We start from the raw sequence: 15282 nt of genomic DNA, 5'->3' as shown, positions 1-15282 counted from the left end.
AAAAGTAAAGTGCATTTTGAAAATACGATCAATATTTCATTCTAATACGCTCTCATTTGTAGACAGCAAATTTGTCTTCCAGTTATTGAAAGGGCAGCAAAGGAGAAACACCACTTTCTACTCACTTGGGTGCTGTACAGTTTTACAAAACTCTTGTATTACCACACAAAGGCTTTATCATCTGAGACCTAAGACTGATGGAGCTGGCATTCACAGAAAAAGCTGATATGCAAAACCCTAAGAGCTGTTTCAGTCATTATTTACTGCCTCAGGTAAGTCCAAACATACTGGAAAAATTAATTGAACTGCTCGTCGTTTCATCAGAAAAATCACACAAACCTGATGATACGGCTGACTAAAGCAACAGAACTGCCCGTCTTCTCAGGAAGTCTGTGTCACTTGCTTAGCGTTCCTGTGGATTTGACAACCAGCCTACCATGCTTGAAAGTAGTAAGAGATCACATGGCATCCCTGCCCTTGCATACAGGAGAGGACTGCACTAGCTCCTGCCTCTACAAGAATACCAGTAAGTCAGCTTTATAGTAGCCGCAGACTAGAAGTGCATCGGCACATCTGACTTGCTTGTGTTTCCAGCAGGGAAAAATTTTCAGAGCTTGCTGGTCTGGTGCTGCAGAGACAAGGCATCAAACCGCTTTCCTTCACAGCAGTTCACAATGGCACTAGCAGACCATGTAATTGCTTTCCTTACATAGCACTATACAAAACCCAATTTCCATCGTTAACTAAAAGCTGCAGTTTTGAATATTTTCCTATTTACGTCTTCTGCTAGGTTTTCCAATATCGTCAGCACCAACCCTCAGGTAGGTCAGCAGTAATTCTTAGTGGGAAGGACTGAAGAGAAGAAACAACCAAGGACCAACATTACTCAAACTGCTCCTGCAGGACCCTCCCCCGTTGTCCTGGTCCCTGAATCCTCCCTAGAAGCCTGAGGGGTTTTATTTCCCTCTTGCTCGGTAATCCTACATGCCCACAGCTATGGAGAACTGAGAGAGCAGGTTGTGAAGGGAAAAAAGGATGGAGGAAGTTTCTGTTGTATAGTAGCATGGACCTGACCTCAGGGTAATGCAGTATTTGTGGGGTTAGGTGAAAGTATTAATAATGAATATTTTTTCTTGTCACCTCTGGTTCTGGAAGCACTGTACAGGGAGGGGAAAACCAAAACGTGCCAGTGCTGTTTGCCAACTGACATGAAAGTGAAATGACCTGCTCAAGGTCACAAACCAGTTGCAGGCCAAATACTGGAAGCAAGAGTTCAGAGCCCACGGTTTTCCAAAGCAGATTGTGATTGCATGTGCCTAAGCACAGCACGTCCCAGGCAGCGTGATACAAGAAAGGCTGCTTTCTGGACAGCCCTGAGCTGCCACCTTTTGAATTTCAGTTGCGTTTTAAAACCTGCTTACTCTTACCCTGGTATCGATGTATGCACAAACAGCACTTATCTCTGAAAATCTTGTCTGTGGGTTTCTTCACTGCCTGCCCCACTGGACCACCCCACCCCACAAGAGCTGATATTGAGGGGAGATGTTTAAACCTATTACAGCATTTATCAATAATCAAAACTCTTTAAGACATACTGTGTATTATCATAAAAACTGCATTCATTTTGATACTGCAGAATCATACTTCGCTTGAACACACCTCCGTGTGCATGGAAGTACACAGAATTAAGACTGAAAATTTATTTTCCAAATAGCCTCACGAAACTCAGTTGGTAGGTATCTGCTTACACCGACAACTCCAGCTTCATACAGACTATACACTGCACCTTGTATCTAACGCTAACACATCTCAGAAGAGCATGAGGGAATGTGGCTACTTCTCTTTTCAGAAATAAAAGAAAGGTGAATCAAAAAGCTCAAAAGCTGGTACAAATCAGCAGGTGAGGAGAGCTACGTGATGCTCACCTCCCAAGAACAGTGTGGAAGGGAATAACTGGCCAAGTCTAACACAGAACATTCACAAAAATCTCACTTTAGATCAATACTTTGTCACTAAGGCTAACGGTAACTACATGGTAAAATACAAAGGGTAGAACACTAAACCCAGTTAGGCACTGGCAAAATGCCCAGGGACCTTGGCAGTGTCAAAGCTTCACAGCTGTTGGGGTTTTGCCCCCACCTCTGAAGGTGTGTTTTTCATTGTTCAAATACAATTTCCTGACAGTTTGGTGGTGCCTCCTGCAGTGTCCTTAGACAGCATTTTTTGTTAACCTAATTAGTATCACAATTCGCCAGACATACGTTCAGTCATGCAAGTTGTGTAGTGTATTACCTGGTGTTTGGATTCATTTCTGTGGATATTTACAGGGAAACTACCTCAGGGAAACAACAAGAAGCCAAACTAGACTTTCAAGGTCTTTTTATTTTTAGACTTTCTCACTCATTCATCAGAAAAATAAATGTTAGTAAAATAAACTGTTTGCATAAACCCGATCCTTTTACCTAAACATGCAGTTTAGATTGGGAGAATCTGAAATGGAGTTATGAAACCTTGCGAGTATATAGAAATGCACCAATCTAACACATCACTAATATCTCTGGGTGAAACCTGGTATTAGACCATGGCCATGGAAGAAAACAGGCATGGGAACTAATAACAAATTTAAGGTATTTTTTGTAGTATTTTAACTTCATTGCTTGTATGCAGAATAATGGATACTTTGAAACTAAGACTTAACGGCTGCATTTCCTTCTACTTTTTCCACAATCACATTTTGGTTTAAGTGTTCCCCAAATGGTTAATTAAAAACAAGTCCCCTCGCTGTGATTATGCCAGAAGGGGTGGGATCCCAGGTCCCAACCCAGCCAGCTCCAGGATCTGTTCAGTTGCCTCTCAGACGTCAATGGTTCCATTAGAAATTTGGTTTGACAGTAGTGTAAATTTGCAATGAGGTAAATTATTTACCCGGTGTGGCCACTCAGGACTGGAGAAAACTATCGCTTATACAGCGCAACTGTTCTTTGCAGTGAGGAAGTCAAGACTCTCACTCTACCTAGAAACTCACCTGCATATGCCGAGCTGTTACCACTCTGGATTTGTGTTCAGCAGGTTTCAGAAAAGTTGACTTCAGCTTTCAAACTAGACCAAACCACTATCAACAAGTGAACTCGTAACTTGCATGCCATCTGAAACTCCTCAGGTAGTCTCTGTTAGACCTGCTGGACTACTCACTCAGCAGATTTCCCAGACACCAGGCCATTCACACGGAACAGGCTGTGATTTTCTCAACGGTGCTGAGTATCCTCAGCCCTCACCCGAGTAAATGGGAGCTGAGATGTTCAGTTCCCTGACTTCTGCTGGCACGTTCAGCACCTCCCAGCAGCAAGAGATGCTGACCATCACCAATACTGCAACGGTTAGTCACTCTCAGTATTTGAGGTTTCTCTAGCACATGATTTTTGAACTTACACCTTTTTTGATCAATGTTTTTTTGTTAAGAAACAGCAATGACTTACTTAGTACCGCATAAAATATAAAAAGCTCCCCGCAAAAGGGGAACGTATGGTGTGCAAAACAGGCTATTTAAAACAAAAAGAAAACCTTCAGTGGAAAGGGAGAGGAAAAAAGAGAAGGAGAAAATTGTGTCAGTTGTTGTTCTTGCTACTTCCAAAGCATATTATAGCAAGACAGACACACTTTTTTGGAAGCAACTTAGACAAAGCCTGGGATTAGATCACAGCCACAGAAGAAAACAGGCATGGGGAGTGAGAACAAATAGCACAGTTAGTCCTGGGTTTTTGGAACAAAGAGGTGGGAGACAAACACAAATTAAAAGGATGAGGCTGTGAAATTTCCCTTTGATACTATGGGCAAAGGTACAGAGAGGGTATCTAGAGGAGGGAAAGAAGGTATTGCAGGCGTGATCACATTAACAACATTGTGGTTTGGGTAGATGACAGAGAAGTGTAAGTGGAAACAAGAAGGACTTGAAGAGGTTTAAGTCATCTAGTAATTTCTATTTCTAACTGTGCAAACTTAAATGCTAATAATGGTTGGCCTAACAGAATTGTTTGCCGCAGTAACTTCATGACAAATACAATCCTGATAGAAAAAAAAATAATCCCTAAACGCCAAAAACTTGAAGGCATGAAAGTTAAAAAGATGTTCCCACAGTAAACATTAATAAGTGCTGCAACAAAGCATGTAGAGCATTAAAATACACAGGATTCATAATTAAACAGTATGATATTCAAGGCAGGAGAGTTTCTGTTTCTTAGTTGCCGTCATATATTTTAAAGGAGAACAATGCTCAATACATTTGGCCATGGCAATGCAGTGTCACATTGAAGTATGTACCTTTCTTTGTTAAATTCTGGGCTTAGCCAGGTTTCCGAAGGAAAAAAAGGCTTGTGTGATTAAATTGTGGGTATGTCTGGGTGCACCTGTATACCTAATAACTTCTGAACTTGGTGACTGCAATCAGTACATTTTGAAAGCTAGGGGACAGACTTCAAAAGTAATTAATTCCCCCCAAGTTTCATGAAAGCCAACAGTGGGTATAGAAATTCACGTCCTGTATGCCTCAGCTACGGGAAGAAGTGCAGCGAGAGCTGTACTGGAAAATTCCTGCAGGACAGACACCACCAGCTGGGCTGTGGCCTGCTCCTGGCAGACAGCCTTGACCGCGCTACGGTGAGCTGCAGCTCACCCCCAGGGAACCAAGTGCAGCCTGCCCGCCCGGCCAGCCTCAGTACTGCTCTCCAGCACCTGATGCAACCCAGCCAGCTGCTCCCTGCCACTCCAAAAGTCACTTGGCTGCAAGTGCCCTCCAGACACATCTGGAGTCTTGTCACCACGTCCTGTCCTCTGGCTCTTGCTGCCAGCTAGTCCGTTGAGTTTGCTCCAGCTCTCCCTGTGCTTCCACTTGGTCCCTACTTGCAGTGCTGACTCCCCGGCCATTTGATTTTAGCCCCACTCCGGACCAGCCTCTCCTCTCCCCCCTCAAATCTGGCACACTTCTGCCTCGCTGATCTGCTGACCTTTGCTCAGATCTTTTCCTTCCCCTGATCTTAGCCTTCTCTGACTCCTGGGGATGACCCCCTCTGATCACAAATCATTCTGCTTTCACCTGGCACCAACACCCCAGACCTGGCAGACCCATGGACATCCCCCAAGCAGTCAGTTGCCCACAGTCACCACACTGTGCTGGAGTGAGACTAACTGCATAAGGCTGGTCTCAAAACTCATTCTGAGAGCAGGTACAGCCTAAGCCAGTGGTTTCAAAAGACTTCTGGAGGATGTTAATGTCTGCGCAGTTTAGCTGCAAATCACAAATTTTCCTGAAAAAAGACATTTATAGCTCCAGCCTCTGTGAATCTACCGTAGCTTTGCAGTAACAGACTTTCACTAATGTGATTAACTCAGCAGTAATGACAGTGGAGTTGAACTGATAGAGAAAACCAAAAACAACAGGAGGAACTTAAATAACATGATTGAAGTCCCTCAGGTTTCTGATTAATTTGCTCTGGCACCTAAGTAAACTACCAGTTCCAGGTTATACATAAATTATTAAAGTAGTATACAGTTACTTCAATAAATTAGTCCATGAGCAACATAAAATACTCCTCAGGAAAAGTTTCCACTAGCCATTTGCATTGCCGAGTATGCAGGAACATTTCCGCAGTACATTTCAGACAACCAGTGTGTATGGAGGAATACAATCAACTCTCATGCTAGGATTGTGCTGGATCTGTAATAATTTTCATGCCAGTAAATATAAAAATTTTTCTTAACTAAAACACTCCTTTCATCATGGCACAAATCTAACAACTTACTGTCTCCCTTAGCTCACAGTTACGTATTTCGTAAGACTGCCACTCATAATTTGCTGGAATCTAGTTTGATTTGTTTTTAAAGGAAAGTAACCTCAACACTAAAATTTACTGTGTATTCCAAATTTTAGCCAGGATTTTCTGTTCCAAAGAGACACAGCTGACACAGCAGAGCAGTTCTAAACTTACATTTGAGAACCTCTATCCTGCTTGTATCAGAAAGATGTCAATTTTCAGGGAACAAAGCGAAGAGAAACCACAAAGCTGAACTCAGAATATTCTGTGGTTTCTCCCCCTAGTGTACATACCTTCATTTTCAGTATTGGCTGGAACAGAATCAACACCAAAGGGATGCCATGGCTGAAGGTCATCTAGGCTGAACTCTCCATCCACTGGAAGAAGTTCAACTGTGGTCTTAGTTTCCGTCAATGAAGGCATAAGAGCATCATTTCCATAGCTGATTCTGGGTTCGCTGATCATGTTGGCCAAAACATCGTCAGAATAGTTTTGCTCTTTCTGAAGTAATTCATCTGCAAGGAAATTTCAACACAGAGATTATCTCAAAGAGCCTGCATTTCTGAGAACCTGTTTCCAACACTCTTAAAGTAATAATGCTCTATTACGAGATTCTGTTTTCTTATGACAAAAATATAAAGGCTCGGAATAGTCAGAACTCTGTGATAAGTACTGCAGCTAAATCAGGCTTGAAACGTCAACCAGACTTGTTCAATACTGTTTCCTACCCACATTTCCACCACAAAGAGATCACAGGTCTGCACTTTACAACTCCCTGGACTCTTCCCCACCACTTTTAAAGGAAGCACAAATCAATTCCCTTCAACTCAACACATTGCCATAAGTCAACAGGCAAGAGGCCCACAGGAAGGAATGTCTTCGTTATTTCCCCTTCCTCGTAAATGCTTGCTATCAAAGCTCATCACAGCTCCTAAATCACCACAGCAGTTACTGTATTAAATTTGGCTTACTGTAACACAATGAATCTGAAGAAATATTCACTCTTTTAACCTATATAACTTCACCAAAACACCAAAGTAGTTCTTTGCTTAAAATCTTAAGTAGTAATAGACATCTGTAGGCAAATTATTTTACAAGCAACCAGGACCTAAAACTGTGCTGTATTATCTAGGTTGGGTTTTGGTGGGGTTTTTTTTTTGGGGGGGGGTGGGTGGGGTTGGTTTTTTTGTTTTTTTACTTGAAGCAAGGCGAGCACAATCAAAGCACTTTTCAGCTCCATCAGGTGTATAGGACAGACTGTCCAACTCAGTGTTAAAAATAAACTTGGAGATTTTGTGTGTACTTGATTATTCCAGCTCCCTTCTCACATCAAAGTTAATCTACTCCTGATCACTGCCATTTTTTTTTCTGTAGGAGCAACACATGATTTGCAAGTACTTTGAGGGAACATGGTGCAAAAGAGCACATTCAAGCAAGCAAGCAATCTCAATGAAGAAGATAAAAAACTGCTAATACTACTCCAATGTAATTAGTAAGCAGAGCTAAATAGTTCGGAATTAAAGACTGTAAAAGTTACATTACTAGAGTGCAAGCGCTTGCACGCATAAGCACACAACACGTGACAGCTGATAATACAAAAGCTTTTATTAAGGCTGGCTTCTCTCCACTTGGTTAATGACCCCCTGACTGTCACTGCTTCACATCCACATCTGAACCCTGTAGCAATTCAGGGTCAGGAATCACCACTCTACTGCTAGACTCTTCATGTCACTCCATAGGGGCTCACTTATTTCCCGGTATCATCAGTGAGAAAAGGCATCTCAATTTCTATACGCAGCAGAGCTTCAGAGCCCTCAGTAAAATCTTTTGAATGTTATTTCCTTCCCAACCTTATACTGTGCCGTACCACCACAGACGTACACTGCCACCATGCAGCAGCTCTCGGTGAGAATCCTCACCAATTCATACACATTACAGCTGGCACTGTGTCAGTGCTGTGACCAGTGATGATGCAATAGGACTCTGCTTAAAGACCACCTTGAGACATTTGACACAACTCTCTGCCACCCTAATACTACACAAAATTCAGAACACCAAAACGAAACAAAGTTGCAACCTCAGCACTAGGCAAACACGGGGCCTGAATCTTGTAAAATGATGTTTCAAAACAAATTCTCCTGTTTAAACAACCCTTGCTTTAGTAGACAGTAAGCCTAATGTGTATACAAAATTTCATTCTGTGATTTAATTTTTTCATTAGAATGACTTACTAGGACAGTATAGGAAGTATAACACTGAATTGTTTTTCTCTTTGTTTTATTGAAACCAATATTATTTTGTAAGGTACCTACTCAATTTTCAGCATGAAAGGCAAGTCCAATTTTTGTCTCCCCACTGCACTTACACTAATCCTTTATCAAATTCAAGTGTCTCCTTGTATTAGAGAAGAGAAAGGTGAAGCACCTCAATGTTCTGAGCACACATTCTAGCCACATGACAGACGTTACTTTTCATTAGCTAGGGACAAAGAGATTTTACAAAAAAGGAACTGGATATTAGGGGTCTGAGTGAGAAGCCTGGTGTCCAGGTGCCTTGCCAAGAGCGACGAGTGATACCAGGTCAGCACGTTGTAATACCAAGTCATCACACGCTACAGGAAAGTGCATATTTATGCTACCACCAAACATCTTGCTGCCTGCAAGCCTTTTGGACCCAGGAATCAGAAGGGGGTTTGGGGTGCAGCTCCTCTCGCTCCTGCTGACCTCCCTGTCCCCAGAGGACTGTGTGGGACAGCGGCAGAGAGCTGCAGCCATGCAGCGGGGAGCGGCGCTGGGGGTGCTGTGCCCCAGTCGCCCCTTTCCTCTGCGTGGTGCCAATCCTCCGCAACTCCTGTCCATTCCCTGCTGCCAATGCACTCTGTTACCTGCAGACAGCTCCTGCCCTCAGAAAGGGAAAAATGGTGTATGGAGGGGAAGGAACAGAGGGAGAAAGACCTGAGCTCCAGCAGCGGAGGAGCGGCACCAGGGCTGGCACAGTGCTCAGCAGGAGGCCACGGTGCAGGCACGGCTGGGCCTGCCAGGCTGACAGAGAGGGGCACCCAACTCCCATCATGATATCGTAATTAATCCAACTCCCTAGAGGCTGGGAGGGACATATACACAAAGTCTCTCTCTCAACGCTACCCAACTGGGAGCACGTCGTCGCCAGCGCTTGCAGGCTCCATTGTTTCTCATTCAGCTGCGCTGCACAGCACGGACATTAACTAACCCACACAATAGCTCAAGCAAGGCAGACAGATATTACAACCAAGAGATTATGATCACATCCATTTTACAAGCAGAGAAACAATGGCCAAAATCAATCAAGCCCATCTGACATGATGAATCAGACACTGAATGACAGTGAGAAATTAGAAGTGCCTGGCTTAGGAACTGTGCTGGAGTCCATCGGACTGAGGCAGCTGTGTCTGCATTGAGTAAATGATTTGCAAACAATTGTTTCAATCTCTGACCTGCTAAAAAAGTTTGCCCTAGGATTTCCAGTTATCGACACTAGCTGGCAAAGTCCAAGATCAATTTTTTGGTGTTGATTTTGTTCTGAGTATTGATGGCTACTTGAACCATCAGTTACGCTAATGGAAAGCCATACAGCCTCACTGTTGCCCATTGATACAGCGTTCTCTCCCTTTTCCACCATTGCCAACTCAATTCCCCCACCCTGCAAAGACAATTCCCTAAAAAAGCTGGGAGTGCAGACACAGCTCAAGACTAGGATGTGCATTCAAGACTGTTTCACAGGTATTCTTTGTGTGGTGAATATCTTCATTATTAGGTGCTGAAAACAGAGATTCTAGGCTGCTCTTCAAAATTTCATCTCCTATCAAACCAACAGGACAAAAACTCCATGACAGTCTTCCCATAATAAACTTTTTATTGCTCAGCTCATTATCTTCTTGTAGTGTGCTGCTAAGACCTGCCACTGAGAAGAATAAGAAGGATGTCAAAACTTTCTGTCCCTCCAAGAACATGTGCTCAAAAGCAGACATGACCTTGGGAACAAACCACGCTCAGCTGGGACCTCAAACCTCCCAGCAGCTCTGGATCTGGTGTGAGGGCACACAATTGCCGCTTTTCCTTCAGGGACACAAATCCCTTCTTTCTCAGGATGAGAGGCAGGCTCACGTCTGGTACTTCAATAAAAAGCTCCTCAGACTTATCATCATCCCTAAGCAAGTTTCACTCATTCTTGGACTCACTGAAGGCATTTGCCCATGGGTCATTACTACTTCACAACAGCATCTAGAAAAACTGAAATGAAACTGTCGTTGGGGAACTAGATATAAGGGTAATACCACTACAACCTCCTTTCAAGCCCATTCTCTTATCCCATGAAGAGACATATGGCGCCAAAAGCAAAGGAGGAACAGAGGAAAAGAAATAAAATTTATTACAAAATCTTCTGGTGGACACTGGATTGTTAGAAGCCATTCATCCACAATGGCCCTGGACCACACTTGTACTGGCACAGCTTTGCAAAGAGCACCGTACATACTGTGACAAATCCCAACAGAGAAGATGGACTCAAGAGTGGCAACACTCAAGCTATTTTGTAACTTTATCTACTTCTTATTGGCCCACAACATTGTTTCCCATGTTGGACTCTGGGGCATACTTACCCTAGCCCTTAACTGGCATAGCTATAATGACAGTAATTTCATGTGGAACAGCTCCACTTGCTGCCCTGGAAGGCCAGCAAAGCCTTAGTTATCTTTCAAACCATCATTTTTATTTAGTTCATTATGTAAAATTTCCAAAAGTAATTCTAACATTTGTTTGTTGTATTTTCTTTTCAAAGAGCCCATCTACTAGATGAAAAGCTCTGCAATCACTATTATGTGCAAGACTTTTGAAATAACTTGAAAAGCTGCTTAAAATTGACAATTGTAATTTTGGAAGTTCTAAAAAGCTATTTAAGGTCTTGAGCCAGATTAGAAACAAAATGTACCCAAACCACCTCTTCTAAATACTAATTAAGACACCACCAAATTACATGCCATAGTTTTGACCCAACACCAAACTTCCTTTGTAAAACAAAATCTACATTATAGAATATATATTGATTCAACAAAGACAGGTTTGGGAACCAGCTCAAGTAAGTTGGTACAAATGCAGATTCTTATCGTCCCATATTCATCATCTTATCAGTGACCATTCAAGTCTGAACATGTGTTTTTCCCAAAATTACTCTTGCTTTTGAGTATGTGCTTTCAAAATGACAAAATTAAAGTGTCAGCAACCTCCCTATTCTTCTTAATGGCAGAAACTAAGAGTGTGTGAGTCACAGTGATGGCTTCATTCGCATCTGCGCACATAATATCTTATACCAGTTTGAAGACAGTTTAAATCACACCAATACTGTATGTCACAATTAGGATTCACCAAGAACATTTGCACAATCATTTATTACGGTGCATGTGATAACAAGTAACACGTTTAGATGCAGCTTTCAGTTGCATGCCTACTTTATGGCCTAATTCAGTATGTCACAGTTCGTAACATTCAACACAAGCGTGTGCCTGGAGGAGCTGCACTGGCAGAATGCAACCAGATTTTAACTGAATTTGAATGCCTGCATCTTGTCAGCTGTATGAATGAAAACTCCCCCAAACTAGTAAATATGAAAACAGGACCTCCTTAAAGGCTTTGCCTTGGTGAATACTTTAAAACAAAACCAAAACATCATTTACCTGTACATCTGCATTTATGTAAGAGGTCTTACATAAACTGCCAGTAACTTGTAACCCACAGTTATGCTAGCAGCACCTCCACAAACTTGATGCAAATGTACAGATGTATTTCACATTCAGAAAGTTACTTCATTAACCCACAAGTCACTTCTACTGAGACGTGTTGTAAGTAAGTGTTTAAGTAGGGAACTTCAAAATACAAAGTCTTAGTAGCACAAGTGAGGCTTTTAGAGAGCTAAACCCTATGGTTCAAAGGGCTTTCTGTACCTGCAATGAATGCAAATTTTACAGAATCAGAAAGGTCGCTAAGTCACTTTTATATCCTGTGGGTTCCATACATGTAACTTACTGCATCAAGCAGGAGTTCCTCTTCTGAGGTGAAAGAGAATATGCCAGCAAATACTTACAGACTCTGTCCAAGTCGGAGGACATTTCAAATAGATGCTTAAATTTAATCACGCTGAGGTCTGTGCCTTACCACAAAGAGTTAACTCCATTGAATTTCAAACATATTATCATTCTAAGGGGTTTTGCTGAATAAAGCATTATAAGATTATAAAGTTACATACTACTAGGTGTCAAAATTACAACATTATCAAGCTGCAAAACACAATTATGTGGTATTTAGTGTTGAACTAATTCATTTGTATAGTCAAGTCAAATACAATTTAGAGAGCAACTCTGATGAGAACTTCATTGAAAGCGACCTGCCTACTGGAAGGTGTAAGAGTGGCTTTGTTGCCTGTATGCTTTGAAGATGATGACAGAAAAGCAATATGCTCAATCATTACTGTGGAATACTGGTAATGAGCCCAACCTGCAGTGCTCAGATCCATACTGACAGAGAAATGTGACCTGCCCACCAGCTTTAAGCTTTCTTCTCTTGTGGTCAGTCTGTGAAATCACACCACAGGGCTCCTTATCTGGAAACTTTTACAGTGCAATGTGTCTCACAGGGTTAAACTGAGAATGAAAGCACAAGAACCAGGGAAAAGAGTACTTTATAGTTCTTATTTTCTGTCCTTTAGAGACATCACCACTAGGGCAAGAGTAAGTAGCAACAGTAGTCTTTCAGATTTCAGAAATTTCTTGTGTGTATGAAAATCTTGCTCAATAAGGTGAAAAGACTTTCTTTTTCAAGTTCTCAGAAAATGAACATTTAAGGTGTTATGAACCAGATGACCTAAGAAAAAGTTAGTAAGAGAATAACCATCCCATAGCCTTAGACAATACCTTCTTGCCTAAGAACCCAACTTCAGAAGAAATACACCTCTGAACTTAAGAATAGCTACAATATTTAGAACCATACTAAAAAGAACATGCTTCTAATTATTTAAAAAAAATCACAACTTTATCATTTCATGCTGCCTCTTTTTCAGCTGTGTGGATTTCAATGTGTCCCAAATCACATCATAAAAACAATTCAAGTGAGTCTCCACTTCTAAGCAAGGTACATGTAATAATGTTTCAGTTAAGATTTTCCTGGCAGAGTATTTCTCTTAAATTGAAAAAAACCTCAGAGATGTTTAACTTCTATAGAGAACATTTGTCCTTTTGCAAGTACATCATGTTATGACAAGTCTTCTGGTAGTGAACAGTGTTCAAAGCATGGAAAGCTTGGAAGATCCAATTCAGGAAAGCATTTATTACCATGTAATGATTACTTTAAATATGATTTAAGTGGCTTTTTCGTTAGTGATGGACTTCAATGCACATTTAGTTTTGTACATAGCTATGCAATTGCAGAGAGCTTTGAACAAATGTTCATAAGAATTTCCACTCTCCCATTTTTACAGCCCACTATGAACTCAAGGTCTTGGAATTTTGTCTGATTTTGTATGAAGGCTGCTAAGACACTTTTTACCTTAAGTGAAAGAATATTATAGTTACTACAGATGTTTAGCTACCTGACAGCTACACAGATCAGTTATTAACTAAAATATCAATATTTGGCTATAGATATGTGTACATTTATAATGTATTTAACAGCCAGTCATCTGATTAATGACTGCATTGCCCCCTCAGTTCAAAGTAGTATTAAAGGAAGTTCGTGGGATGAACTAAGTCCAAACCCAGAAGCTTATGTTATCTCTGAAAAAGTTATTAAATAGAAATGAAAGACCTTGCTCTCCCCTTACACAACTTAATGCCCTTTTGCCCATTTCTGTGGTCTCCTTCCCTTCTTCTCACACCCCCGCTCCCCCACCCCAATTCAATTTGGTTAAGTAATAATATTGTCTCAGAGAAATAATTAAACATTCACAGCCTCAAAAGCTCTGGATTAGAATGCAGAAAATTCCTACTGCCATGTTACGGCACTCTTTTGGGTAAAAATACTGGATGAAACACAGGTTTTTTGTACACTGAGCCCAATGTTTTCAAGATCGGCATCTCTCAGCTTCAGCATGTGGAAAGTTCCTCTCCAGGTAAGAGGATGGCAGGCAGACCAGGCAACATTAAAAAATGCTTGGGGAGTCTATACCATAACCAAGAACATCCCTTGCATGTCATCATCCTGATCCACGAGGCACTGTGACAAATTCCCCAGGTTTAAATTTAACTCCACAATTAATTCCAAATTAACATATCATTAAGTGCTTCAAAATAGGTTGAAGAGCCTAAATTAAAACAAATAAACAGCCTCCCTCAATCGTCACTGACAATTCTGCCAGATGAATCAGCATTCATTATTCCCTCTGTCTTCTGTGAAGCAGAAAAAGCCAAGTACATTTCCATCCTAAATAAGCAGGTTATAAGGCTTGTAAGTGAAAGTGTCCTGTAAAAAAACATTTATATGAAAAACTGCTATGGATTTTTACTCTTATTTTCTGAAATAATTATGTACTTTATTTATTTATAAGTTATTTATTGGTCTTATTTAATGATACAATGATCAGATTTATTTGCCAATTTTACAGTACACAGTAAAACTCAAAACTGCAGTAGAACCTAGAACTCGTACCACTTTCTAACATCTGAAGTAAGCCAGTTACCCATTGTTTTTTATAAATGCTTCTAAAGGTCCAAGTATGAATCCCACAACAATTTCTGATGTGTACTGAACTTGGAGGCAGCTTGGGAATCACTAAATAACCCATAAAAATCCACAAACATAATTTGTTGCACCTCATTCTCTTGGTCAAAAGAGAGCATTTCTTATGTGACTCACTTTTAATAGTTTAAATCAGAATTAAGCAAAACTGAATTATGCAGCATCTGCTCCAAACAAAAAATATTTTGACTATTTATTAAAGGCAGTTTTAGCACTTCATAGGCCAACTGCATCCTGGGTTGTCCGAATAGTCTAAAGAAATGCATTTATTAAATTTAACAAATACATCCATTAACTGGGATATGACCTATTCTGATGGCTTTTATGCCGTTTTTCATGTGCATGATCTAATAGAAGGAAGCAGAACAGTGAAAGGACTGGAACCCCGCCTAGGTAGCACTAGTCAGGAAAATGAATTTTTCAATTAAATTGGGCATATGAGAATCACACAGCAGGAGGAAGCTGTGCTGATGAAAGATTGCTTCATTTGTAATCCCATGCGCAATGGAACTGACTGTTAGGAGATTACTGCAACACTTCCATCAATCCTGCTGTTCTGTAAAATCACATATCCTCAGTAATTCTTTTCCGTTTTTATCCCAATAGTAAGAGCTTGCCTAGCAAGAACACGTCAGATACTCCTGGCCATAATGAGCACCTGTGATTTTTCACTCTGCGCATCTGAAGAGAAACTTTTGCTTGAGTAACCCAAACCT

At 41.1% G+C, this 15282-nt stretch overlaps 1 protein-coding gene and 1 long non-coding RNA gene across 6 annotated transcripts in view; one reads left to right on the top strand and one right to left on the bottom strand.

The window, feature by feature from the left end:
- LOC119143448 (amyloid beta precursor protein) overlaps nucleotides 1-15282 on the bottom strand; it is a 229077-nt gene that overhangs the window by 24159 nt on the left and 189636 nt on the right. For all 5 annotated transcript variants that reach the window (XM_037377728.1, XM_037377730.1, XM_037377732.1 and 2 more), the window contains one exon: nucleotides 6101-6322. In XM_037377728.1, coding sequence (XP_037233625.1) covers nucleotides 6101-6322 — 222 coding nt within the window. The remainder of the gene's footprint in view (nucleotides 1-6100; nucleotides 6323-15282) is intronic.
- Nucleotides 309-8038, top strand: LOC119143449. The gene is made up of 3 exons (XR_005102712.1): nucleotides 309-3376; nucleotides 4260-4309; nucleotides 7182-8038. It is a non-coding gene; the product is annotated as an uncharacterized LOC119143449 (long non-coding RNA).

This window comes from Falco rusticolus, chromosome 2 (genome assembly GCF_015220075.1).
Source record: "Falco rusticolus isolate bFalRus1 chromosome 2, bFalRus1.pri, whole genome shotgun sequence".
Taxonomy (NCBI): Eukaryota; Metazoa; Chordata; class Aves; order Falconiformes; family Falconidae; genus Falco; species Falco rusticolus.
This window is presented reverse-complemented; position numbering and strand designations above follow the sequence as displayed.